Source organism: Plecotus auritus (assembly GCF_963455305.1).
Source record: "Plecotus auritus genome assembly, chromosome: 8".
NCBI classification, from domain to species: domain Eukaryota; kingdom Metazoa; phylum Chordata; class Mammalia; order Chiroptera; family Vespertilionidae; genus Plecotus; species Plecotus auritus.
Genome location: NC_137782.1, coordinates 63,141,888 through 63,169,736, shown reverse-complemented (window position 1 = coordinate 63,169,736; position 27,849 = coordinate 63,141,888). Strand labels below are relative to the sequence as shown.

The following is a 27,849-nucleotide window of genomic DNA, read 5'->3' as shown; positions in this document are numbered from 1 at the left end:
CTCAGGTCTGTCTGACTCTGGTGCCCATATTTCTCCTCTACCCTTAGGCTTCCTGGCACACAGGGATGGGGGATCCTGTGACTTGACAGGGGTCCCCATGGCCTAGACATTTTCAGTTTAGCAGGCTTAGATTCCCCATTCTTCCAGGGCTCCCAAAGGTCATTCATTCATTCAGCAACCATTTGTTTATTAAACACCCATTGTGTGCCAGGCACTGTGTTGGGTGCTGGGGACACAATGGGGAGCAGATAGACCAATGCTCCCTCCCAGGGCTCATGGCCTGGTCAGGGAGGCAGGTGTTGAATCATTACTGCAAGTGTCTCTAAGAGCTCACACTATTCCTAATCACTCCACTTAACAGCCTCTGCTGGAATCCATGCCCCAAGTCACCAGGCGTGGGGGACCTGCCCTTGGCCTCTCTGCCTGGCTAACAGGGCCCTTTATGCTCACCCCAGGTTCTCACGTCTGCCACCTGCTGCTCCCAGGCCCCCAGGAAGATGGCCAGTTCAAGGACCTTCACCCTCCTCTGTGGTCTGCTGGCGGCCACCTTGGTCGGAGCCACCCTCAGTCCTCCTGCAGTGCTCCTCCTTGGCCCAGAAATCATCAGAGAAAGTAAGTCTTGGCCGCCCAGGCTTCAGCACCATAAGGCAATGGGGCAGGTGGAGCAAAGGAGGCGGGGGGCTGCCCATGACTGGGGGTGTGCAAGACACAGTTGGGACCCAGGTCTAGATGAGATTCGAGTGGGTAAATTATAAAGGTTGAAAGTGTCTGTGATCGCAAGAGTACATGATTCCAAGAAACCCTTCTTAAATGCCATGATTCCAAAACTGACCACTCTGAGGTTCCTGCAGAAGGGGGGTGGCCCCGGGTGTGACGATGCAATTGCCCTCGCTTAAAACCCACTGGCAAAGCACCTCCTCAGAGTCTGAATCAGTGACCAACCAGTCCGCAGAGAGAAGAGCCTCGGCGGGAAACCTGGCGGCCTGGATCCCAGGCACAGCTTTCTCACCCTCCAGCTCTGTGGCCCGGGAGCCTTCCTGAGCCTGGGTTTTGTCCCTTGGAAACAAACAAGAAGGCCTGCCTCCCCAGGCTGCTGGGGCTATCCAATAGGACAGGAATTGACAAGAACTTGGTGAACTCTCTGGTCTAGTTTTTCAACGCCAGCACTTCTGACCTTGTGAGCCAAATAACTCTTTACTGTGGGGGTCTGTCCTGTGCATTCTAGATGTTTAGCCGCATCCTCGGCCCAGTGGTAACAGCCAAAAATGTCTCTAGACATTCTGTCTCTTAGGGAACAGAATCACCCTGGTTGAAAACCACTGCTCCCAAGTGTGCCTTGAGCAGATGATAAACAGTCGGCTCTGGAAATCCATCTAAACACTTAGAGGCCAGCCCTCTGCATGCTCTGGACCTGGGCCGGGCTGGATGGGCAGGAGTGGGACCGGGTCCTGCAGGGCCACACAGCTGCTGCAGGTGGAGGACGGATCCCAGAGTAGGGACAGGGTGCTGAGGGGGCAGGCAGAGGTACCCTGGGCCCATACCGTGAATCGCAAACACAGTGTCAGCCAGAAGGAGCTTGGACATGAGCAACCATGGCAACCATGGTGTAGGTCCCCCCCCGCAGCAGAATCTGAGTTAAGGAGTTGTTTGCGAGTGGTTGGCTTCAGAGGTGTTCTCAGAAAACACCAGCCGGCAAGGGCGGGCCAGTTGCCACTGGGAGCTGGAGCTCAGTCCTGCTGGGCAGCCGTGTTGGTTAGGACCAGTCAGGAGACAGAAACCGCATGGTAAGCCCAACACATGAGTTTGTATAAAGAATTATGAGCAGGGGATCGGAGTCATGGGCAATTGGCTAGGAAAGAAAACAAAAACTCCTAAGAGGATTGGGGAAGGGTGAGAGGCTAATCCAGGGACAGGATAAACTTGGAGGGGAGAATCCTCCCTGGCCTCCTGGGAGGAGTATGGTTGAAGCCCACGGGATGGTGGGGACATCGGCCCAGTTGTCCGGGTCAGAGCGGGTGCACAGCTGGCAGGCTGGCAGCGGGCAGAGACCTGCCTGCCAGGAGCCGATGGAATTCTCTGGGAAGCTGGCCCCAAGGAAGGCGGTTGCTGTTGGTTCACTGGGAAGCCTTCTCAGGAAACTTCCTGGACAGGAGCTGGGGCCCACAGTCCTGGTGAACTTGAACCTGGACCCCACAGGAGCCTGCAAGAGGAGCACAGCAGGGCCGGGCGGGGGAGCACTTCCTGCTGCATGGCCCTCCAGAGCCTACTGACAGGGCTTAACGTCACGGCAGCAGTGAAGGAGGACTACTTACAGGGCCCATCTCCATCATCACAGAGCAGGCAAAAAGGGCGGTTTTGTTGCCAAGAGGCAATAGTACACAGGGACTCTGGGGCACAGTGGGGCACACATACACCTGAGTCATCCTGCCGAGGGCTGAGGGATCAAGGTGTTTATACATCACTGGCTGGTCAGTCACTGGGCGAGGGCTGCTTCCCCAGCATCAGTTCTCCTGCACCTCTGACCTGCTCTGCACACAAGCCAAATGGGACAGAACCCAGGGCTCCTGGCTCCCAGGCCCCTGGCCTGACCTCCTCCTTTCTCTGCTCAGCACTTGATACTCTTTGGACAACAGACCCATAGAATGTGGATGCCAGAGAATTGTGTTTTAGGCAGCAAAACAGAGACTTATGAGTTCCCTGCCTCTTGGCTCCAGAAGTGTTTGCCGCTGGCTGGAGGGAGGCATGCAGAGGCTGGCAATGCTCTGGGGGGTGAATGGTCCATCCATGCCCTAGCCTCCCCGGTCTGGGCCACATCTATGGTAGAGAGGGCCAGGATGGAACCATCCATACCCTCACCTTGTGTCCAGGCCCGAGTAGTCCTGAGTGATGCCCTCTCCCAGCCCGGAGCCCCTCCTTGCCCCTCCTGCTGGACTCTAATCTCTAGAATCTGTCTCCAGAGCTGACACAGAAGCTGAGGGACCACGATGCTATCCGCATCCTCCAGGAGTTGCCTCTGCTCAGTGCCATACGGGAGGAGCCGGCCGGGGGCATCCCCATCCTAGGCAGCCTGGTGAACTCTGCCCTGAACCACATCATCTGGTAAGTTGGGAACTCCCTGCCCACACTTCTGCCCAGGACACACTTTGCACGTTTAATTGGTCAGTCAATAAGCACGAACTGGTATCAAATCTCTGTCTGACCACAAAGAATGGAACAAATGAAGTCCCTTCCTCCGAAGCTCCCAGATGAGTTAATAACCATAAGAGAGTCACACGGGAGCCTGATAGGGTGACTCCAGAGGAAGGTCACTGGGGTGAGAGGATGAGGGTGATGCTTCTAAGTCTCAGTGACAGGTGGGCCATTGACTCCATGTTCACCAGGAGACAAGAAGAAAATGGTATTCCAGGCAGAGGGGCCAGCCTGGGCAAAGGCCTAGCGGTTGAGAGGTGGTCAGAATAGATGTTGCCCAAACCCCAAGGTAAGGATTGGGAGGTCCCAGAGGGTCTACAAAGCCAGCCCAAAGAGCTGGGATTCATCTCTTCAGTAATGGGGGAGCCATGGGAGTGTTGAGAGCAGGAGCAAGGGTTGGGGTAGCGAGGGGGCGGGGGGATGTGGCAAGACCATGCTGGGGAAGAACCAGTGGATAGGGCTTGGGTCCAGCGGCTGGCTGGGCACCAGGGGAGACAGAGAAGATTGAGGGGAACAAGTTTGTGGCTGATGCTCAGATGAATCCCATCTCTCCTGCATCCATCTAGGCTGAAAATCACCTCAGCCAACATCCTGGAGCTGCAGGTGCAACCCTCTGCTGACGACCAGGAGCTGATCATCAATATCCCACTGGACCTGGTGGCTGGCTTCAACACGTGAGTATCCCCTCGGTCAGGCATAGCAGGCAGATTCACCCACTCATTCTCCCTTTCCGCTATGCAGGTATCTGGAAAAGAGTTCTAAGCAGAGGGAAGAGCAAGTGCAAAGGCTCTGAAGCAAGAGTACACTTGCTTTGTTCAAAGAATGGAAAAGGGGGGGTGGGGTAGGGGAGAGGAGAGTCATGGGAGGTGAGGCCAGCAGGCAGCCAAGGTCAGATCCTTATGGACCAAGGTGAGGACTTGGCCTCTACTGAGTGAGATGGGAGCCATGGAGGATTCTGAGCAAAGGAGAAACATGACATGTTTAATATTTTTAAAGAATCCTTCTGGTTGTTGTATATGGAGGCAAGAGCAGAGGCAGGGAGGGCCATCCAGAAACTACTGAAATAATTCAGAGGAAGACCAGGATAGCTTGGACGGGAGTTTTGGGGCAGGAAGGTGGCAAGAAGTGGTCAGATTCTGAATATGTTTTGGAGATAGGTGCAGACAACAGGATTTCCTGATGATTGAATGTGGGGGGAGAGGAGGAGAGAGATTAAGGAGTCAAGGCTGAGTCCAGGGATTTTTGCCTGTGCAACTGGCAGGATAGTGTGGCCAGCAACCAAGACAGGGAAGATCGTGAGAGGAGCAGGTCTGGGCAGGATCCACAGTTCAATTTTGTGCATGCTAAATGTGAGATGCCTGTAAGACACCTGAGTAAGGAGTTGGGTATAAATTTGGAAACTGTTTTAGGATTTAAACCAGGAGAGGAATAAAAAACAGAACCTGGGATATGCTGGAATAAAAATAATAAAAAGGTGGGCTGGCGGGGGTGGGGAGAGGGAGGAGATGAGGAGAACCCAGCACAGGAGCCTGAGAAGAGAGGTGAGGGAGCCAGAGGGCAGAAAGGGGCAGCAGGTTCACTCTAGCTGGAGCTGGGTGTGCTCACAGCATTGGGCACTGTCACTCCCAGGCCCCTGGTCAAGAGCATTGTGGAGATTCACATGGAGACAGAGGCACAAGCCACCATCCGCGTGGAGACCAGCAAGAAAGGCCTCACTCTCAGCAGCTGCTCCAACAGCGGCAGGAGCCTGCGCATCAGCCTGCTGAAAAAGTGAGTGTGGCCCCTCCCATTGGGCTCCGGCCGGCCGTGCCTGGAGGGAAGCCAGGAGGTGGTTTTGCCCCATTTTACAGATGGAGAGCACTGACGCCCAGAGATAGAAAGGGACCAACCCTCCTGACTCTTGATCTAGGGGTCCTTGCAGAGAACCTGTGATGCCAAAGAAAGTTCAAGACATCAAGGGTCGAGTCATAATGGTGGGATTTCAGGCATCATGCCAGGCAGTGGGGCAAACTTTTAAAGGTGGAGAGGAGCCACCTGCCTAGGGCCCCTCAAACCCACCCCACCCCACCCCCACCCCCAGGCAGGCGAGGGTAGAGCCAGGGGTAAAACCCTGCTCTGGCATCAGGCAAATGCATCTCCTCATTCACTATATGGGTGATGCTGGGCCTGCTCCCTGTGCCTCAAGCTGCAGTGAGAGGTTAGCTCAGGCCACAGCTATAACTAACTCAGCACAGCAGAGTATGGGGCACACAGCAAGGGCTCAAAACCAGGGTGCTTCCCTCCACTTCCCCTTAGCAGGAGAATGGGGAGAAATGCCAACTGCCATTGTTCCAGTGTCCAGCACACATTTCTAGGACAACCCCCAGCCCCTGCTCCCTGAGAACTCTGCTCAGTAGACAGAGTCTACTCCCAGCCCTGTCTCCAACAGGCCCAGGAACCTTGGGCAAGTTCCTTTCTCCCCTGGACTCAGTCTCCCCTTCTGTAAAACAAGGGAGGGGTGATCATCTCTGACCTTCCCTAAACTCTCTCCCTTTCTCCTCTCCGGAAGGCTCTCTTTCATGGCCAACCCCTTAGCCAACAGTGTCATGAAACTCCTGGTGCCAGCCCTGCCCAAACTGGTGAAAAGCCAGGTGAGTGGAATTAGGACCTCATGGGCCTGTAAAGATTGCTCCTCCTGAAGGGCTGGGGTGGAACTGCAAGCTGGTGTGAAGGGACCTTGAGTGGGAAACTGAGTCTGGATCATTCTTTCAGCAATGAATCATTGAGGTCAAGATAATGGAACTGCCAAAAGTCAGCCCGGAGACTTTGGACAGTGATGTGCTGATAAATCGTTAGCTATTCACTCTGGAGAGTTGAGGGGAGAGAGCCCAGATGTGTATGTAGCATTTGCTGCTTTCCCTGATGTAAACCACTCCCTCCAAGGCCAATATCAAGCTACTAATGTGATGTCATTGAGCAGAGTTGGGAAGAAGTGTGCCGAAGCACACCACTGTATGGTATTTCCACCACATGAATACAATAGACACAAATAACCTCAAGAGCAAGAAATAATAATAAGATATAACAAAATAATTAGTGAGATTTAACAAAATAATTAGGAAGTGATGAGTTTTGAGTTTTCATTAACTTTGCTTTTAGTATAATTTACTTAGTTGTAAGTTTATATACTTTAATTTTTAATAATGCCTCAGCTTGGCACCGGCTCAGAAACTCCTGAAAATTTAACGATTTGTCCTCACAAACCAGCACAAGCTGACTCCAGTGCCCTAGTGTCTCAAACCAACCGGCAGTCTTCAGGGCTCTGTCATCCACCAGGTCCTGTTGGATTTACTTTTCTGAGTCAATAAACACGAGTCAGTCTCGTTCTATATGTCCCTTACATGCCCCGGGTAAGTTAAAACTCTATAAGTTGGTTCATCCACTTTGACAATTGATTTCTATAAATTCCAAGATAGGTTCACAACAATGGGCCTCCTGAGGTTCAAAATACCGTGTCATATAACTAATATGTTTTTTACAATAAAACTTTTTTGAAAGAAAAAGATGATGTAATAACTAAACCACTTTCGGGGAAAAAAATACCCATAATGCTTCTACCTTAACTTGGCAGCTATTTTCTCTTTTGTATATTGCACTCAAATGTTTATGTGGCTGCACTCGGTGTTAGTACTCCTTTATATTATTTAAGTGATACATATTTTCTACACAACTCATAATTATGTAATAGTTACATCATATTTAATACTTTATTAAACCATTCCAGAGAGCCTTCTTAAAGGAATCTGAAAGTAATTTTGCAAAATTTGGCTTTTCTTACATGAGATAATTTTTCTTTTAAGAAAGTTTTCTTTCTATTTTCTATTTAAAAGTGGACGTTTCTTTAAAAAAAAAAAAAAGTGGGAGTTTCTTAAAGTAGGATCCAGTTGGAAATTTCTTGCCAGCCTTCACCAAAATCATTCTTAAACTGGCATCATACTTTAATCGCCTAAAATGTATTTTTACATTTTCTACATTTTACATTTACTAGGTAAAAAATGGCAAGGACTTGGGATTACAAAATGCTCTTTGCATAAGATCTGTTTTTAAGGGTGAAAAGCCACACATAGTGAACAATATGAGACAGCTGGCTGTCCATTAATCATGTTTTCCCATCATGACTCACTGGAGTCGATATAATGGTCATATAAATATTTTACTTGATGTGAAGGGGAAAGGCATGGCATATTGAAATCTGGCAGGAGTCCATCTAGAAAATGCTAGAGCCCCTTTCAGTGTAAATATGTGGGTCCCATCAGTAGTGCCCCCCTTAACCATGGTTTCAGTTTCCAAAGTTTGTTACCCATGGTCCACTGGTCCAAAAATATTCAACGAAAAATTCCAGAAATAATCATTCATAAGTTTAAAATGATGCACTGTTCTGAGAATCGTGATAAAATCTAGAGCTGTTCTGCTCTGTCCTAGCCCAGAGGGGAATCATCCCTTTGTCCAACATCCCCATGCTACATTTGCTCCCTGCTGATTGGTCATTTAGTAATTCTCTTGGTTATCAGATAGATTGCCATGGTATCATAGTGCTTGTGTTCAGATAACCCTTATTTTACTTAATGGCCACAAAGTGCAAGAGTAGTGATCCTGACAATCCAGATGTGAAAGGTATGTATAAATAGGAAAAAGCAGTATATCTAAGGTTGGGTACCATCTGTGGTTTCGGGCACCCATTGGGGGTCTTAGGCCGTATCCTCTGTGGATTAGGAGGGACTGCTATACTGCTCCCTGGGCTCTACCTTAGAGATGCAGATTTAATTGGTCTGGGTCGGGCCTTAGTATTCCAGAGGATTCTGGCTTGTATCCTGGAGGATTCTAATGTGTAACCAGAGTTGACACCACTGGTGAAACTGAAGGAAGAGGAACTCTGGGATAAGATGCAAAGGTTGCCAGGGACACCTTTCCCATGAGAAACAGGTGGTCCCTTGGCAGTGAACTCTGGGGGTCTCTAAACCCGAGTCCTCCATCCTCCTGGGTTCTGGGTTGGCAAAGCAGCTAGGAGCAGGAAATGGGTTTTTCATAGAAAAAGTTAACATTTCTCAAAGTGCAATGTCCTTTCTTGAGAAATAGCAATGGGTGGTCAGCCACAGGTTCTTCCACTGGGAAATTGCACCTAAGACAAAATCTTAGGTACCTGAAAATGGGCTGCCTAGAGCAGAGAATGAGCTCCTTTGGGGCCCACAGGCAGGTAAATTTTTATCCTTGTCTTGAACAGAACAGGTAAGGCCAGGATTAGGTGAAGCCAGTGTTTCCCACCCTTGGCACGACTGACATTTAAACCAGATCATTCACTGTGGGATGTTCAGTAGCACCCTGGCCTCTATCCACCAGATGCCAATAACATCACCTCCCAACTAAAAATGTCTCCAGAAACTTCCAGATGTCTTCTGGGGGACAAAGTTGCTCCCTGATGAGAACTGATGGCAATTTGGGGGGAGCTAGAAACCCACAAAGGACACAAAGAGATTCTTCTCATGTCTGGTTCGGTCTGTCCTGCTGGCCTCTGTTCTGAGTCTGACATGCAGAAGGAGCTCGGTAGTGACATGCTGAATAAATACGTGAATGAAGAAATGGCCTCTCCATCTCCTTCTCATGGAAAACATGGGCTCTTGGGAACAAGATGGGGACAAAAGGTCCCAGGTTCACCGGGGACTGAAGTGGGGTGCTCTGAGCAGCAGAGTTGGCTGGGGGAGTAGATGTGCCCCTGAGTCCTCTACCCCATGGACAAAGTCCTGGCTGGCCATGAGCACAGCGGTGGGACTGAGGCCACGTGGGCTGGGCATGGGTCACTGTGGGACCCCCTTGCTGATGAAGCTCCCACATTTGTGCTGTTACAGCTGTGTCCTGTGATCGAGGCGGCCTTTGAAGACATGCGTGAGGACCTCCTGCGCCTGGTGAAGGGTGGGTGCACTGCTCTCTCCCACCTTTTTTCTTTTCTGCTGAGCCAGCCTCCAGGCTGCGGCTCTGGAGGGGGCACCTCCCCAGTCTGGCCTGAGCAGCCGGTGGGAAGAGCACCAGTTGATCCCTGCCTGGGATGAGCAGACAGGAATTCACAGTTCTGAGTTCACCAGTACCTACTGTAGGCAGGTTTCCACATGACCCAGCCGGTGACCCAAAGAAATCTGAGTTAAAATCCCAGCTCTACCACTGACTTGTCTCATGACTTTGGGAAGCCAGCTCCACCTCCTTATCCTCAGCTTCCTCATCTGTAAAATGGGACTTATACAGCCCTATCTCGGGATTGTTAGTGAGGATTAAAAGTTTATAGGAAAGTTCCAGGCACATAGCAGGTGCTCTGGCTGCAGAGAGAAGTTTATTCAAATGTATGTTGAATGGATGCATAAATGAATGATACAGCAAATACTGTGGGCTTAGAGAAAAGATCAGATGTATGCTCAGGAAGGTCATTTCTCCCTCCCTGAGATAGCAGAAATGAAGGTCACAGGCTTCTACCCCCACCTCAAGTTTCTGCTGTGCTCAAGTGCCTCAGAGTGGGGATTGAAAGAAAGAATAAAATTCTATTGTCTACTGCTTGGGGATCTGAAGTGGCTCATTCAAAGGGGCCACCAGAGAGGAGTGGGAAGAGAATGGAATCAGTAGCATTGAGCACCCATAGAGCAAATATTGTGCTTGGTGTTTTATATGATCATTACCCACTTCACAGATCAGCAAACTGAGGCATAGAGAAATTACGTCAGTTATTCAAGTTCACAGAAGTTAGTAATGGGGAAGGCTTAAATCCAATTCTTCAAATTTCAAGTGTGGTGTAATTCAGATTCAAGCCAGCTTTACTAGGTACCCGTCCTGTACAACCTATGAGGCCAGCATTACTGTATTACACCCCCACTTTAAAATGAGTAAACTGAGATTGAGGAGGGAGAAACTACCTAAGGTTACTGTGGCTAGAACGGAAGTCCATCAGGCTCCTCTGCTCCCCAGGGGTAGGGCAGGCGTGGGGGTGTAGGGAGGGTGGGTGCAGGGAGGTGTAGGTGGTCCAAGGACCTACTCCCTGCCCCGCCCACCCCTGAGCCCCCTCTGCTCCCCTTCCCATTCTCCGCCCAACAGCGAGGGCAGCTGAGACGCCTCCGCCCCCACGTGGCCAAGTAGGGAATCCCAAGGCGAACATGTTTGATCCAGTGAACAGATCCAGACCCGCCTGGATAGGATCAGTCTGGTGGGGAGGTGGAGAGTTACAAGCAATAGGTCAGTTTTGTTTAAACCAGGACCTTGACATAGGATCACTGGGTTCAAATCTTTTCACAGTATGAGCAAATCACTTCACTTTTCTGAGCCTCAGTTTTCCCATTTGTAAAATGTGGGTAATAACAGGACCTACCCCCTAAGGTTATTGCGAGGATTAAATGAGCCAACACATATAAAGGTTTAACACAGTTCAACACTCAATATATGTTTAATAAATGTCAGTTATTATCATTTTCGTCATTGTCATTATCAACATCATCATTACTCCTGCTCCTCTCTACTTACCCCTCCCCATGCAATAATGCAGCTTCAGCCAAAAGCAGCCCCCAAACAACCCATCCAATCCTGCCCTTCACCCTCACACAACTTTCTTCTTGTCTCTGAGCAGCGCCCATTTCCATGAGCAGTGACCATCTGGAGTTTGACCTTCTGTCTTCTGCCATCAAGGATAGCATCATCCAGCTCAACCTGGGGGTGAGTGTCATGGACCTTGAGAGTGAAGTGGGGACATCATTGCTTTCTCTGACCACCAGGGTCAGATACCCAGGGTCTGTTTCAGGGGAGAAAACACTGGTCATGGTTAAGACACACGGGCTGATTTAGAAAAATCTCACTATGCTGAACATGTCCCATGCAAACCATTCTGGTGGAGCAAACACGGCAGGTAGAATCTAAGGGCCAAGCACAGAACATCGATCCTGGTGATCTGTCCTCCGACCCTGATCTCCCCAGTCACGGGCCAGAGTGTTTGCACTGGGGCTCCTGGCCTTTTTCTCAGGCAAGCCCCTGCCAATCCCCAAACATCGGATTATCTTAAAACAGGAGCCCAGGATCAAAACACACAGACCTAAGTTTCTCTCCCAGCTCCACCAGTCCCTGGCTGTGGGACTTTGGGCAAGTTTCTTCCCCTCTCTAAGCCTCAGTTTCCTCATCTGTAAAGTGTAGGTTAATCAGAGTCCCCAAGGAGAGAGTGAAATGCGACTGAAGACAGGCAGGCAGGAAGATCCTGGGAAATAGAGCGGCATACACCCTGGAGCTCAACTCCCTAAGGGACCACACCAACGTGGGCAGCTTGTATCCCAGACCAGTTTTCATGGATCCCTTGGAAAACTGCAGCATCAAGCATTTCCATCAATTTTCTTACAGTTTTTAATTTTCCCTTCATCCAAAGGGCTTGTGAGGTATCTGAAAAGTTGAAACCTAAATGCCAAATAAGACATTTAAAGTTTTAAAAAATCATAGATTATCTGAGGGATGCAGGTGGGGTAGATATTGCTAGGCACCTGAGGTAACTCATCACCTACAGCAAGGCACTGAATTCCAGGCTGAGCTTCCTGACAGCAAGTGCAAAAAGGGAAACAGGTTGAGTGGCATTGTTTCCTTCCAGGTGGTGGTTGGGTAAGGTATGGAGTTAAAGTTTTGATACCAGCTCTCTGCTCTGTGTCTCCTTAGGCCAAGTTGTTGGACTCACAGGGAAAGGTGACCAAAAGGTTCAGTGAGTCTGCGGCTTCCCTGACAATACCCGCTCTGGACAGCGCCCCTTTCAGCCTCACCGTGAGGCAGGATGTGGTGAATGCTGCAGTAGCTGCCTTGCTCCCTCCAGAAGAACTCATGGTCATGCTGGACTATGTGGTAAGCCTCGACATGGGACAGAGGATGAAGCCACCTCTACTGCATCATGGGAATTTTCTGAATCAAAGGGGATGCGAGGACCCCAAAGCCCCTGGGCACGAATCCCCTGTCAAGCTTAGTTTAAACCCCTCTCATAATGGAGCGCTCCCTCCCTCCCCTAACAGTCTCTGTCTCTGACATACAGTTCTAAAGATGAAGCTTTCCCTGTAACATCCAGTCCTGGTCCTAGTTCTGCCCTCTGAGAACATGACACACCTGCTTCTTCTACCAAATAGCAGTCCTGTCCACCATGGGGTCCATGGCAGACATGACTAATCAATCAGGGTCCTCCCTATTGAGCCTAGATGCTGACACAGCCTTGGAATGCGTCTCAAAACAGCACACCCTAGTCAACCAGGGTGTGCCACTGCCTCCAAGGTGACTGATGGGGAAACTGAGGCCTACAGGGCAAAAGCATTGCCCCAAAGTTACGGGAGGGTGTCCGGACTTACAGTAAGCTGACAGACAACAGCTAGCCAAGCTCTTGAGGATCAGAACTCAGAGTGAGGGGCTGAGATGGTGAGAACACAGGGGTGGTCACCAGCAACCACATTCAGGACGACAGTAAGAACTGGGTCACTTCTCTGTGCGCTCTGGGAGCAACGAGCTGCCCACAACCCACAACCACCACCAGCCCACAGGCCAGCGGGGCCCCTGCCTCTCAGCAGCTAACATAGGGCTGTTTTTCACCAGTGACAAATATGTAGCCTGGACCACCGGGCCCACCCAGCTTTCCTGGGGTCCTGGGGATTGCAGCAGTGGGGCTGCTGCAGGGATGTCTCCCCCTGGCCCCAGCTGACCTGCTCTGGCTTCCTCTCATCCTCAGCTTCCTGAGCTGGCCCTCCAGCTGAAGAGTAACATCAAGGTGATCAGTGAAAAGGTTGGTCCACTGGCCATCTGCAGCTTGATGGGTGTTTGCTGGGGTCTGTCCTCAGGCCTCCGGGGAATAAAATTACGCGAGACCGCTCTCCTTCCTTCCAGCACTAGTGACTTTTACAGACCCGCCCCTGTCCTCATGAAGATTTCAGTCCAACAGGACAGGTTGACCTGAGTCACATAATTACACAGATAACATGTCAGTTAAGAGGACAGATGCTAAGGGTTACGAGAGCATTAATGGTGCACGGACAGAGTCCGGAAAACGAGGGAGGGCTTCCCTGGGGAGAAGGGGATTCCAGACAGAGGAGAGCAAAACCAAAGGCTGAGATGGTAAGAGCACTCCATTTCAGGACGAGAGGACGGTGTGGCTGGAACACAGAGAGGAGGCAGGGAGGCCGGGAAGTTGGGCACGGGCCAAGCCACACGGGGCCTGGGGGCCACGGCGAGGTGCTTGGGAGGCCACATGCAAGTCTGATGTCCTTCCAGGCTGCGGCTCAGCTGAGCAGCACGCAGATTGTGAAGATCCTAACCCAGGAGGCCCCAGAGCTCCTTCTGGACCAGGGCAGTGCCAAGGTGGCCCAAATGATCGTGCTGGAAGTATTCGCCACCAATGAAGTCCGCCGCCCCTTCTTCACCCTGGGCATCGTGAGTTAATCACACGTGACATCGGCAGCAGTCTGGGGGACCTACACTATTCCCGTTCATCCCTCTTGCTTTGCTAAACGTTTCCACCATTCTTGTCGCCCAGCAGGATCGGACTATAGGGAGCTCTAACCCTAAGAATCAAGAGCTTTGGGGGCTCAACTCTAACCCTGTGACTTTATTAGTCAGTCAAGACTTTGTACCCCCTTTTCAATCAGTTACTGGCCACCCAATAGTCCCCAGGGGTAGGAAGGACATGACTCCCAGCAAGGCAGCTCTGTTCAAGCAGGAGCATGTCTGCAGCGAAGGGGCTGGGGACTGCTAGCTGCAGCCCTCGGCAGGGAGGGACAGACGCCCCGCCCTCTAAAGGGGATCTGAGGGGGGCACTGACTGCACCCCCTACAGAGGCAGAGAGAAGGGAGAGACAATGCAGGATTCATGCTTGGCTGCTAGAACCGTGCCCAACCAAGGAGTCTGGAGAGTACCTGGTTGTTGGAAGGAAGCTAATGCTGACTATCGTCACCACAGAGTTACTGTGTACAGCTGTACGGTTGCCCACACACAATTTCAGGGGTGCCATTCACAGAAGACTACAGGAGACACAGTGCCCTAGTTTCCTGTATTGAAGGATATTCTTTTGTTGTTGTTGTTAATCCTCACCCGGGGATATTTTTCCCATTGATTTTTAGAGAGAGTGGAAGGGAGGGGGAGAAACAGAGAGAGAGAAATATCAATGTGAGAGAGACACATTGATTGGTTGCCTCCCACATTCGCCCCGACCGACCAGGGCAGGGGATTGAGCCTGCAACCTGTGCCCTTAACCAGAATCGAACCCAAGACCCTTCAGTCCGAGGGCCAACGTTCTAACCACTGAGCAACCGGCTAGGGCTATTGAAGGATATTTTGATTCCCAACCAGCAGTGAGAATGAGCTTCCCTGGTGACCTGGCCCCTCCATGGTCAATGGCAGGCACTTTTCAAAAGGCCCCCAGACCTAGGCCTGCAGGACGAGTCTGTTCTCTGGGAGCAGCTCATTGGAGCTGGAGCCTGGCACTCTGCCCTCAGGGTCCCCCCGCCCCACCCCCACCCCCGCCTCCCCGCCTGCCCACAGGTCAAGCTGATGTATATCTTTGGAACTTGTATTTGAAACCTGACTTTGCTTCTGACCTTTCTGGTAATAATAATAATAGTTAAGCCCTAACCGGTTTGGCTCAGTGGATAGAGCGTCAGCCTGCGGACTCAAGGGTCCCAGGTTTGATTCCAGTTGGGGGCATGTACCTTGGTTCCGGGCACATCCCCAGTAGGGAGTGTGCAGGAGGCAGCTGATCGATGTTTCTCTCTCATCGATATTTCTAACTCTCTATCCCTCTCCCTTCCTCTCTGTAAAAAGTCAATAAAATATTTAATAATAATAATAATAATAATAATAATAGTTAACATTACCAGGAGGTTACTGATCCTTGTCCCTCAATCTCCTCACCTCTACCATGAGGTAAAAATAGAAGCCACTTCAAAGGGTTGTGGTGATCAAAGGAGATAATCATATAAACTTCTTAAAACTGCCAGACACACGGTGAAGGCTCCCCGCATACTGGCTGCTGTCATCATTTCCCACAGCAATCCTATGTGGTTATCTGTACAGTGGGGAGTGGGTACAGGTACTATCCCATTTAATAGATGAGGAAAGTGAGGCCAGAGAGGTCAAACCCTTTCCCAAGGTCGCAGAACCAATAGCTGAGATTCAAGTGTCAGCTTGACCCCAGAACCCCTTGCAGAACCCCATACCCCACCTTTGACACATCCTCTAAAAGAAATGTGGGCTTCTCGTTGCAGGAAGCCAACTCAGAAGCTCAGTTTTATACCAAAGGTGACCGGCTTATGCTCAACTTAAATGAAATCAGGTAAATCATAGTGAAGAATCTGGTGATGAAAATGAGTGCCACCTGGTGACCGTTGGGTTTCTTTAAACACAGTGTAGTGAGTCTCTGGGGTGTGAGCATCCAGTGAAGGCTATTCCAGGGCAGGCAGAAAGGCTGCCTTACCTGGACTATCCAGCTGTCGAGGACTGAGTGTGAGAGACAGAGAAGGAAAGGGAAGTGGCCTTGCAGCAGCCAAGAGGCATGCTGACCCTGGCCACAGGAACAGCCTGCCCAGCATCATCCCCTTGGCCGTGGGCGGCCCATTCTGGACACCTCCACACAGAGGCAGTGACGGTCATGCCTAGATGTGAAGCCCCCACGGAGCCCAGCCCAGAAGCACGGAGCTCCAGCTGCACTCTGCACCCCTGCCTGTTCTCCCACCCCACCACCCTCCTGCTGCCCTAGAGGAGTTCAGGGGCTACAAACTGGAGCCTCCTGGGACAAATCAAGCCCCTGCATGTGTTTTGACCAGCCCACATAGTGTTAGGTTTTTTAATATAAATGAGTTGCCAACATATAAAAATCAGAATTTCTGGCTGTCATAGGCCTCCATTCCTACAAGGCAGCAGTTGAGCTTGGAATCAGATATTCCCTTTAGAACAAGACTGAGCTCCTCAGTTCACATGGTCCTCACTCGTGAGGATGATTTTTATGTTTGTTTTTTGGGCAACTATTTGTTTTCTGTCTCCCCATCCCACCCTCAATTACAATGTAAGCTCCATAAAGCAAGAATCTGAGTTGGTTCACTGCTGTATCTCCAGAGCCTACACTGTGCCTGGTAATAATAGGTGCTCAATAAACAGCTGTTGAATGAATGGATGCATGAATGAATGGGACTTGGAGGGACCATTCTCATGGGCATTTTCTGTTGCAGTTCTGATCGGATCCACCTGATGAACTCAGACATTGACCTGTTCAACGTGAGTATTAACGGATTGTCCCTGGGGACACAGAAGAGCCCAGAATGGTCCATTTCAAAGGAGACATTTTGCTGAATGTGCTTTCAACAGGTCCTCGTGGGCAGCCCCATAGTGGGCTGGCCGGCCTCCACATTATCAGCTACAAAGTCTGGTTCAGGCATTTACCTGCTATATGCCAAACACAGCTGAGAACACACACATACAGACACACAGATACACATCCACTTTCCTGTGAAGTTTTGACCCAACATTAAGAAACAACTCTCTCCTATTCACAATCACATAAACTCATCTCAGTGAGCAGCCCTTTCCCTCTGCTCCTCAGCTTCCTCATCTGATCGGACTAAATCAGTCTGAAACTGGCTGAATCCTGTCTTGTGACGTGGTGTTGGTTCTGGGGGTTTGGTAGGTTTGTTTTTGTATTTTGTTTTGGTTGTGTTTTGTTTTTTGGGCTTTTTTTTGTTTGTTTGTCTTTACATGTGTTTTTTAATATGTTTTTATTGATTTCAGAGAGGAAGGGAGAGGGAGAGAGAGAGATAGAAACATCAGTGATGAGAGGGAATCACTGATCAGTTGCCTCTCATACGCCCCACACTAGGGATTTAGCCTGCAACCCAGGAACGTGCCCTGACTGGGAATCAAACCCTGACCTCCTAGTTCATAGGCTGATGTCAACCACTGAGCCATGCCGGCGGGGCTGCCCTTATATTTTTATTTTGTTTTTTAATTTTTTAATTAATATTTTAAAACGGGAGGTTTCTACATGAAATCAGGACTCTGGCTTCCCTTGAGAAGTCAAAACCTCAGGAAGCACAGGGCTAAATTTCCTAAGGGCACATTCTGCTGGAGGCCTTGAGAGTGGAGGGTGGGGCCACATCCTTCTGATGCACCCCAACCCTCTGACCTATGGGACCCCAGGGCCAGGTGGGTTTGTGTCACCCTCAGGAGCCCTAGCAACTTGGATTGGCAGGGGACTTGGGACTCCAGCATCTCCAACAGCTGTCCTCAGAATGGGGCTGGGCTGTGCCCATTCTAGGAATGGTTGGGAGGACTTGAGATTCTCAACAATGTCCCTTCTCTCTCACAGCCTGAAATTCTGAAAGACATCGCCACTGATCTCCTCGCCGCCATCTTGCTGCCAAATGAGAATGGTGCGTCCCTTTGCTATCCATCCCCCCACTTCTCAGGGCTTTTGAGGGTGGGTGTGTTACTTCTCCTGCCTGAGTCTCCATTTGGGGCCCCTTTCATTCATTTCCCACCCTACTTCAAATGCCACTTCTCCAGGAAGCCTTTCCAGTCACCCATATGGAAACGAGCTCTCCCATCTCCACCTTCCTTTACTGGTTCCAGAGCCTAGGCATGCAAAGATGAGCCAGGCAGTACCCACGGGGATGACGACAGGAGACTGAGGCGTAAACAGACAAGAGCACATTCGATGTGCCTCACACAGACCTGGTTCAAGTCTCAGTTCCCTCTTGCTGGCTGCCTGGCCTTAAATGAGCTGCCTTATTATTCTGAGCCTCAGTTTCTCCAGCAGTAAAATGGGGAAATAAGAGTACCTTCCTCAGAAGCATAAAGGAGATGGTGTTTGTAAGGGGCAGAGGGGGCTGCCTAGCACAGTTGGTGCTCAACATTTCTCAGCCATTGTTGTTGTTGGTGTTGTTTTGTGTTCATGGTGGAGGAAGCTGAGAGAAAAGATGGAATTACTCTAATTAAGCCTCAGGTCATGGGGGTGGGAAAGTTGATAACCTATGACAAGCCCACCTCTTTCGTTTCTTTATTTTATTAGAATGAGAAATCTCAATTTCCACACTTGTGCTGTGGATGATGGGAGGCCTGGTTCTTAAGCAGGAGTGTGAGAGGAAGTGGGGGGGTGCCCTTTGGAGCATCCAGAGCCAGTGCTGGGTGGAGGCAAAGGTTAAGGAGATGAGGCTAAATGGATGTTGGGCAGGAGAACAGCTGAGCAGAGGCAAAAGGGACAGTCTGTATTGGTGCCCACAGCTGCCCAGTCCCACCCCAGGCCCACCAATCTCAAACCATATTTGTTATTTCAGCCAAATTAAGATCCGGGATCCCACTGTCGATGATGAAGGCCTTGGGATTTACTGAAGCTACATCGTTTCTGACCAAGGTGAGTGGGGTTGAACACCCTGCCCCAGGGAGGGCATAGTCCCTAGGAAAGCCCTGGGCTGGGAGTTGTGGGCTGTGCTCCAATCCTGACCCCATTGGTCATGCATGAAGGACCTTGGGCAAGTTGCTTCTTCTCTCAGGGCCTCAGTTCCTCATCTGTAACTGGAAGAGTACAGCCGTCCTTGCCAGGGGTCAATACCCCTCCAGCTTTTTCCATCCTAGCTGTCATTCATTTGTTTGTTCGTTGATTCAGTAAGGCCTGCCACAGTAGATGCTCAATAAATGCTTATTGAACATCTGACTCTTGTTGGCAGCTGTTAGGGAGAGGAGCTGTAGCATCATCCACCTCCCCCCCCCAATATTGTCATTAATAATATTTAACAGCCCATAATCATTTTGTGCCAGGTATTAGGGTATCTTGCTCAGTTTTCACAACTACCCTATGAGGTATATACTATTGTCATCCCCATTTTACAGATGAGGAAACTGAGAGTGAGAGATGGCAAATCCATTTCCAAGGTCATGCACTCAGTAGGTGGCAGAGTAGAGATCTGCACTCAGCACCTGCCCTGATAACCCCCCGGTTTAGGCTCCAATCTCCACATGAGCCAATGACAGTGAGATGATTCCATCTTAATAGCTGGCCAGCAGGCATTTACTAAGCACCTACTATGTGCCAGGCACTGATCACAACTGTGAACAAAAAAGACAGAAACCCCTGCCTTCTTGGAGTTTCTAGTCCACCCGGGGGTGGGGGGAGGGGGGTGGGGGGAAGGGGACGGGGGACATTGAAAGCAGAAGTATCAACAATTAAGAGCATCCACAGGTAACTGTCCACCCTTACATAGCCAGGGTGCCTAACCAAAGGCCAGGGAGGCACTTCAAGCTGTTTAGTTCCAGAGAAATCCCCAGAGGAAAGGAAGTCTCAAAAATGCCCCACCCCACTAGAGTGGGGAAGGGTAGGAGACTTTGTTAACAAGTTTCCCAGGCAAGTTGACATTTGACTTATTGTCAACTGCCCACCTCAACCACCATGCCCACCCTTTAGCTGACTTTGATGGAGAATAATGGGAACAGTACTGTGGATGGTACTGAAAGAGGCTGAGAATCTAGACTTAGGGACCAGAGGACCAGTTCAGATCCCAGCTCTGCCTTTCTCTAGCCATGGGACCTCAGGCATGTCCTCTGGCCTCTCTGAGCCCAGCTTCCTCATCCACAAAACTCAGCAGATGTCTGAATTCACAGGCCATGCACTGATGGACTGCATTACAATAATCTAGTAAAATATAAGTGGTTTATTTATCTAAGACATACGTGCACTTGATTGGTGTTGGATGGACAACAGGTATCCATATAAGCTGAAGCTTGGTTTATTTCACATATCTCTTATTAGGGGACATTTAGCAATGCTCCTCTTTTTTTTTATTTTTTTTTTAAGCAACTTGCATCACTTAATTCATCATTTACAGTTTGAGTTGGAAAAGTATCATTTCATTCTTTGGAACAGTTTCCAAATTTTCTGTTCATTTATTTTGGACTAAGCCGCACATTTATTTCCTTTTTATAGCTTTATAATATAATATGTTTTAAAGTCTAGTCAAACAAATGAATAAGTGGTTAGATATGAGATAAAGCAAGTATAGTTTTTTAAGTGGGAGAATATAGATCATGAGTATATAAGTGATCACATAAAATTCTTTCAACTTTATTGTATGTTTGAAAATTATCAAAATAAAATGTTGGGGGCAATCTAATAGATTAAGGTCTTCATATCACACTTAGTTAAAAAAAAAAAAAAAAGCCAAAGCCTTGTTAAAAATTTAGCTGCCTAAATGGGGGAAAGGGGGGACATATGTAATAGTTTCAAAAATAAAGATTTTAAAAAAGATTTAGCTGCCTAAGACCCAATGGATACAACCAGGAATCTGCATTTGAGCAAACTTTTGGGGGCGTGTTGGTGATCAGCCGGGACTAGGGACAATGATCCTATACAATCCCACACTCTGCAGGCAGACCCTACTCCTCTGTCCCTTCCAAGAATTCTGTATGAGTGAGTTCAGGACCACGACCCTCAATGCCAGTGGTCACCCTGAGGAGGACACACCAGCGTAAATCACAAGGCAGGAGGTTAAAAAACAACCCAGTTGACTTTTCTCCTCCAATTGCAGGATGCCTTTGTGGTCACCCCAGTCTCCTCGTAGAACCCTGGACCCCTCTCCTCTCTTCCAATGAAGACTTGGACAGTGGCCACCTGGGGCAGGCTGGCTCCCAGTGGCATCCAGCTCCGTAGGTTCCCTCTCTGCAATAAATAAATAGTTGTCTATGACTTCTGAAGTCTAGAGTGTATCTTTGTCCCAGGAGTCACTGTGCCCTTGGCAGGCTAACGGGCTGGACATCCGAGCCACATTTGGACCATGTTCAGGCCCTTCTGAGCCAATCTGGGCCACATCTGAGCTATGTTTGGGCCACATCAGACCACATGTGGATAACCTGCACTGGTTGTGCCCACCTGCCTTCTGGGTTGGCCCTAAGACCCCCACTTGGTGGGACAACCTCTCGGCCAGGGTCGCATGCTTTGTTGGTCTTGGCAGTGTGGTAGGTCGAGGGCTGTCTGAACAATGTGACTGTAGAGGCAGGCTTTGCATTCTGGCCAGCCCCCCCTCGATGGTTGTTGACCCTGGAAGGTAGTTCCCCTCAATGGGCCTCAGTTTTCCTCTCTATAAAATGGGAAGAGTCATATTCCCAATCTTAGAAGGCTATGGTGAGGATGACATGAGAGAGAATGGTTCCAGACACATGGAGATGCTCAAACAATGTCCCTGCGGGTGATGTCATCATCACTGTTGTTGCCTGGCCTCCAGGATGTTGGGCCTTATCACCGAAGGCCCTTCCTGCTTGGACAGCAACGGGACTGCCATTGTCTCCCTGACATCCCTGAAGCATCAGGTTCAGCACAGACAATAGGGGCCCTGTTCTCCAGACTCCAGGCCCTCCGAGCACACAAAGTCCCTTCCTCACACACAAGGGCCTTGCAGGAAAAGGCATTACCCAACTTCAGGGCCTAAACAGGCATAAGAACAGCTCACAGCCTGGAGAGGCAGCCCAGACAGAGTTTCTATCTACAAGACAAAGGCTAGGCCAAGAGGGACACAGAGGGGCCAGGATAAGACCCTACACAAGGCGCTTATACCAGGGCCAGTGAGCACTTACTGTGCCGTGGCTGAGCTCTAGGCCCAGGGCTGGAGCTCCCAGCACACCGCTGACTCCCAGCCACACTTAGTGGTCTATGTCCCCAAACATCACTTCGCATTCTTTTCCAAATCATATTAAATCTAGGTGTGAACTCCCACTCGGCAAGGGAGATCCAGAAAATTGATCTCTGCCTGAACAGTGTAGTTCAGTGGTTAGAGTATTGGCCCACACACCAAATGCAACCAATCGGCGTGTGTCCCTCACCTCTCCCCTCCCCTCCACTTTCTCTCTCTCTCTTTCCCTTCCTCCTCCCTCTCCCATTTCCACTCTCCTTAAAAATCAATGGAAAAGCCCTAACCGGTTTGGCTCAGTGGATAGAGCGTCAGCCTGTGGACTCGAGGTTCCCAGGTTCGTTTCTGGTCAAGGGCATGTACCTTGGTTGCGGGCACATACCCAGTAGGGGGGTGTGCAGGAGGCAGCTGATCAATGTTTCTCTCTCATCGATGTTTCTAACTCTCTATCCCTCCCCTTCCTCTCTGTAAAAAATCAATAAAATACATATATTTTTAAAATCAATGGAAAAAATATCCTCTAGGGAGGATTAACTAAAAAAAAAGGAAGTCTGTCTCCATCTTGTCTGGAGTAGGTCTCTGCTGGTTCCCTGGAGTCATACAAGGATCTGTTGGGGGACTTCTGAGGAGCCTGGGAGATGGGGCAGAGCCTGTGGTCTTGGGTCCCATCTGGTGCCGATGAAGGGATCGCAGATGATGCGATCCTGTCAGCAGCAGCGAGCAGCTCCCACCCTCCAGTCAAGCAAAAGCACCTCCCCTAAACAGCCATGGCTGTGGCTCCAGTTCCAACCACCCACAACCTCTTGGGCTTCCTGGAGGTTAGTGGGTAAATAACCCCATTTCCTCACCCCACAGGGCAGGGAACAACCCCACACCAGCTCCCATGATACCCCAGCGGGACACAGCCCCAGGTGCCCTGGAGTCACTTGCTTGATGAGCTGTCTCTTTCCCTTACTTTCCCCCTCCCACTACCAGAGTCTCCTGACATCACCTCCCAAATCAGCTACCTGCAGGCAAATCCTTCTGGGGAACCCACACCAAGACAAGCACCTGCCCTGCTAAGGGTCTGACAGACCTTCATCTGCCCAGCCTTTCCCACAGCCTACAGCACCCCCACTTGAAAAACGAGGAAACTGAGGCTCTGACTATATATATGACTACCAAGCAGCCCCTAAATATTAGCCCACAATGCCTCCTACTCTCTGTAACTTCATCACACCCCTCGGGTTTTCACCTCCCATAAAGGAGAAAGTGTCTTCTGTGCCAGCCTCCTTCCATTTGAGGCCTGAAACACAACCACCATCCATGCACCCCTGAGGTAGGAACCCCCAGGTCAGAACTCTAAGACCCTACGACCTTCCTGGGCTGCGGAGGGAAAAGTCCTCTACTTCTCTCTGAGTCTTATTAGTCACAGAAGATAAAAAACACCCAGTGATATCTCAACAACCTCTCTGCCCTAGCAGGAGTCATACTGTCTTTGTCTTACAGATGAGGGATCAAGTAACACACAGCCAGTGAAATGATGGGAACCCAAGCCTCTTCCACGTGCCCATTTCCCCCAGGAAATCTTTTTTCTGCAGAGATTAGTCAGTGAGGTAAAACAGATGGATTCCATGAGGCTCCAACCAAATTCTTCCCTCCTGTCCCATGTAGAGAGGCCAAATTTTGGAAGGGGGTGGGGGGGGAGACCTCTAAACTTCCACCAACATCCTGCATCAAACCCCAGTGACTCAGATGAGAAAATTAACCCCAGAACCTTTCTCTGCCCCAAGTATTTGGCAGCAATGTTGAGACCCAATCAATAGAAATGAGGGGGACCAGCCATCTTTTAGAGCATCTTCCGACCAAAAATGACACTGAGATTCTAGAATAAGTACATCCCATCTAAAATATGCTCCTGAATCATGCTAACAGCAACCGCTTGCTTTTGATATTAGCCAAAGAAAGAATTTGAGCACTAGCTGACATTGACCTAGCATTTCCTGGGCAGCTTCTGCCTTCCAGGCCCACGCTTCCACCATCAGATCCTCTGCTTGGTGTGTCCAGCTGAAAAATGGAGTGTAACACCTACGCTGACCACATCTCTGAGCTGTGAAAGGGGAAGGAATTCATTATAGAGAGAATCCTGTGGAAAATCTAAAAGCCACCTGGTGATGAATATGCCTGCCATCAAAATAACCACACTGGACAGCAGTTAATGAAGGCGTCCGTGGTGACAGAGACAGCTGTGCACACTCGCAATGGTGGCACCAGCATACTCACATAAGAGGACCTTTGCATAGCAGTTTGGCTGGGAGTGGGAACTTGGGGGTCCTTGAAGCCGTGTTGCACAGTAACACTGAATTTCCCTTTCACTGGGTAGCCAGTCCCCTCTCTGTGCCCTGATTTCAAATCCAGTTTTGTCTCAGACATGCTGTGTGACCTTGAGAAAATCACTTAACCTCTCTTAGTCTGTTTTCTTCATCTATAAAGTGGAAATGAAAATAAGTAACTTCTTTTGAACCCTTTCTATGTGCCAGGCCCTGTGCTAACATCTACATGAGTTACCACAATGATCTTCACAATATCCAAAGACATATGTGGATTTATTTTTCTGCTTTTGCAGACATGAAAAGTGAGTCTCAGAAGGGAAAGTAACTTGCCCACAGTTACACAGTTACTGTGTGATGGTGGGGATTTGAACTCAGGCCTGTCTGACTACAGAGGCATTGCATAGAAGATATATATGGAAAAGGCATGGGGAATGGTCCCAAAGTGGTCACCGGGCTTCTCCCAGCCCTGCCTCTATCCCTCACCTGCTCTCTTCCACATGGCACCCCCCCCCCCCCCCCAATATACACCCTTACTCCCTTGGGCTCTATGGCTGGCACATTCTGTATTAGGAGCCTCCTTGGGTCCTTTTCAAGAGTGAAGGCCCAGCCAGGCTCTGCGGCTCTGATGTTGTACCTCAGGGAAAGGGCCCAACCCCCAAACTGAAGGGTCCTCCCACTTCCTCCCTGGGGTATGTTGGCCCCGGCCTAGAGCCTGCCCTTTGAGTCTTGGTGACAGGCCCTATCAGTTTTGGCCAGAAGCTCCTTGACACCCTCTGCCAAGAGGACCCTCCCTCCCCTGAAGAGCTCCTCTGAGCACCAGCCTTAGCCAAGGGGCTGGACTTCCTGCCATGTGCCACCCACCGGCTTTAGAGCTCAGTGTATAAACGTGTCTTTCTTGGAAGCAGGAGACAGAGACCAGGGAAAGATTCCAGGCATCCCTATTCGTGGAGAGGTAAGAACAAAGAGGTTCACAGGGGTACTTCTTGGGTGTTTCTTGAGTACCTGCACTAATGTGGTGAAGTGGTGCAGAGGGTCTTAGTGCCGGGCCAACCTGGGTTCAAATCCAGGCTCTACCGCCTACTACCTGCGTGATTTGGGGCAGGCAACTCATTGCTCCTCTCTGAGCTTCAATTTTGTCCTCTGCAAAATGGACCTGCTATCAATGATCCCAGACCACTGCGGTGAGGACTCGATGATGCGATGGAGCTTGTAAAGCTCTTGGCGTGGTGTCTGCCACATAGCGAGGGCTCAAGCAGAAGTCGGGGCTGGTGTGGTGATCTAGGATGAGAGAGGGAGAGGGTGGGAAGATGGTGTGAAGTACTAAGGGCAGGGAGGGAGGAGGGACTGACTTGGGTGAACTGATTGGGGAAAGTGTCTGTCATAGGACTGACAAATAGTTGGTGAATTTTAAATAATCCTAGAAGGAAAATATAAATAGCTAATGCCACGAGTACAAGTTTTCCAGTCCAAAATTTGCATATGCAAACAAAAACTTTCTTTTCTACACCCAATTATATCACGGTTTTGGGCAGCTCCTGTGCCACCAAGCACCAAAAATCTGGACGTTGCTGACTCAAGACAATGCCAGAATGTTCTCAGGCACTCAAGGGCAGGCTTAGCTGCTTTTGGGGGTATCCTGTCCTTGCTCAGGGGAAGCATTTACCCTCTGGGTGGCTTCTTCGTAGGTGTGCCGTGGGGGTGCATCGCTGGCTCCTCGGTGAGCCCTGCTTACGCTAGCGTGTGTGTCTGCATCCCAGCTGGTCCCTGCCTTGCCGTTTCAGAAGCTGAGTCTCTTGGTGACGCACTTATGCCCACCCAGAGACACCCCGCCCCCACCTGAAGGCTCCAGGGTCCTGACTGTGCCCTTTTGGCCACCCTCTGCAGGGCTGGAGTTCAGCCGCTTAGGACCCCGTACAAACATACTAGTTGCAATATTGAAATATTAATTACTCGTTGGCAAGGAGCCATGGCTTCACGTCCCAGGGGCCTAGCTCAGCCACTATGGTGCCTCCCCCAGGACCCTTCCCTGTCCTCCTCAAGATCCTGAAACTTCCTACATCTTTAAACATCTCACAGTGTAGCCCAGCCACGTTAACAGGGGTTAGGTCCATTGCTTGCTCAGTGCTTGGTGCATATTGTTGAATGTATTCCTCACAATTAATGTTTAATCCCAATTTTACGGATGAGAGGTCAGAGGTACCGAGAGATCAAGTAACTTGCTCAGGGTCACCCAGTCAGGAAGTGGCAGAGCCCAGATTTGAAGCCAGCCCACACAAGGAGGAAGGGCACTCCAGGCAAAGAGAACTAAAAGCACTAGTGTGAGATGGTGGGAAGTGCAGGTTGTGTTCATGGACCAGTGAATCTGGAGCTAGAGGAGAAGCAAGGGGAGGAAAGCGGGAGAGATAGTTCCAGAAGAGGCAGAGCTGGGAGACACTAAGCAATGGGTCCCTGGTGAGGACATGGAGGTGGCATGGGGCTTCCCACCTCTGTGCCCGTAGGTCCGGCCCTGAGGATGCTGTTGTTCTGGGGGTCACTGCTATGCTGGGGGCTGCTGCCCCAAGCCCAAGGAGAGGGCCAGCACCTGCTCTTTCTACGGATCAGCAAGGATCAGATAGAAACAGGTAAAATGTAAGGGGTGGGCCGAGGGAGGCAGACCCGCAGGGAAGGAGAAGGGTGAGAGATGGCACCACCTCCCTATTCAAGGCTTCTCTTCTGGCCTCCCCCTCACCAGCAGCAGAATTTGCCTTCCTTCACTGAGAGCTGACCCTATCCTTCCCCTGCTCTAGCACTGCTTTGGCTCCCCAGTACCCTCAGGAGAACCTCCAAGCTCCTCACACTAACATTCAAGGCCCTATATGTATGTTCAGCCCCTTCCACCACCACTGCCCTAACCAACCCCATAGACTCCTCAGTTTCTTTCTTTGCTAGCGCTGTTCCTTTTCCCTACTGTGCTCTTTTCGTTCTTCCCAGCACGATGAATTCCTACTCATCCTTTAAGGCAAAGCTCTTGATAGTTCCTCTGATGGGAATCCCTCCCAGTTTCCCCAAGCGGAAGGTCTCCTCCCTCTGGGCTCTCACAACCCTTCGGTGAAGCCTTGTCTATGGCCTTATCCATGTGGGTTGCACGTGCCCTATTTGTCTGTCTCTCTCCCTAACTTTTGGCCGTGAGCTCCTTGTTGTCCCCCATGCACCACAGTCTACCTCATGGATCTGTTTCATAAACTCACCACCTCAGGGCCTTCCCATATGTTATTTCCTCTGTCTACATTGCTCTCCCCCCAGATCTTGCAATAGTGGATTTCTTCACCTCATTCAGGTCTCAGCTCAAATGCCTCCTTCCGAGAGACTCTCTGTGACTGCCCTTCTTCCAGTCATGCTCCAACTCGACTGCGTTTTATTTTCTTTGTGGCACTGCTTAGCACTCTCAAAATTGCTGTGCCTGCTTACCTGAGTGCTCAGTGTGGTCTGTCTCCCACCAGCATGCACAGCCCGTGAGGGCAGGAGCCACATGGCTCCTGTTCCCAGAGCCAGGAGAGAGTAAGCACGTAAGTACTTGTTGCTAAATGGTCACCTACCTCCCTGACCCAGAGCAGGTGCTGGTGAGCATTTGTTGAATGACTGAATGAAGGGTGAGCCCATGCCGAGGAGGGGCTTGTGTCCTGTGTCCTCAGATATTT

General features: G+C 50.1%; 1 protein-coding gene across 1 annotated transcript; it reads left to right on the top strand.

Annotated features, from left to right (window-relative positions):
* Positions 1 to 494: 494 nt before the first annotated feature.
* On the top strand, positions 495 to 20,798 carry BPIFB1 (BPI fold containing family B member 1; the record flags this gene model as incomplete). Its single annotated transcript, XM_080684895.1, has 15 exons — positions 495 to 612; positions 2,958 to 3,099; positions 3,756 to 3,863; positions 4,819 to 4,959; positions 5,738 to 5,819; positions 9,072 to 9,135; positions 10,826 to 10,911; positions 11,890 to 12,069; positions 12,935 to 12,988; positions 13,474 to 13,632; positions 15,462 to 15,529; positions 16,422 to 16,467; positions 17,555 to 17,618; positions 18,522 to 18,598; positions 20,766 to 20,798. Exons 1-15 carry the CDS (start codon positions 498 to 500, stop codon positions 20,796 to 20,798), a joined length of 1,419 nt encoding a protein of 472 aa, XP_080541021.1. The 5' UTR covers positions 495 to 497.
* Positions 20,799 to 27,849: the final 7,051 nt, after the last annotated feature.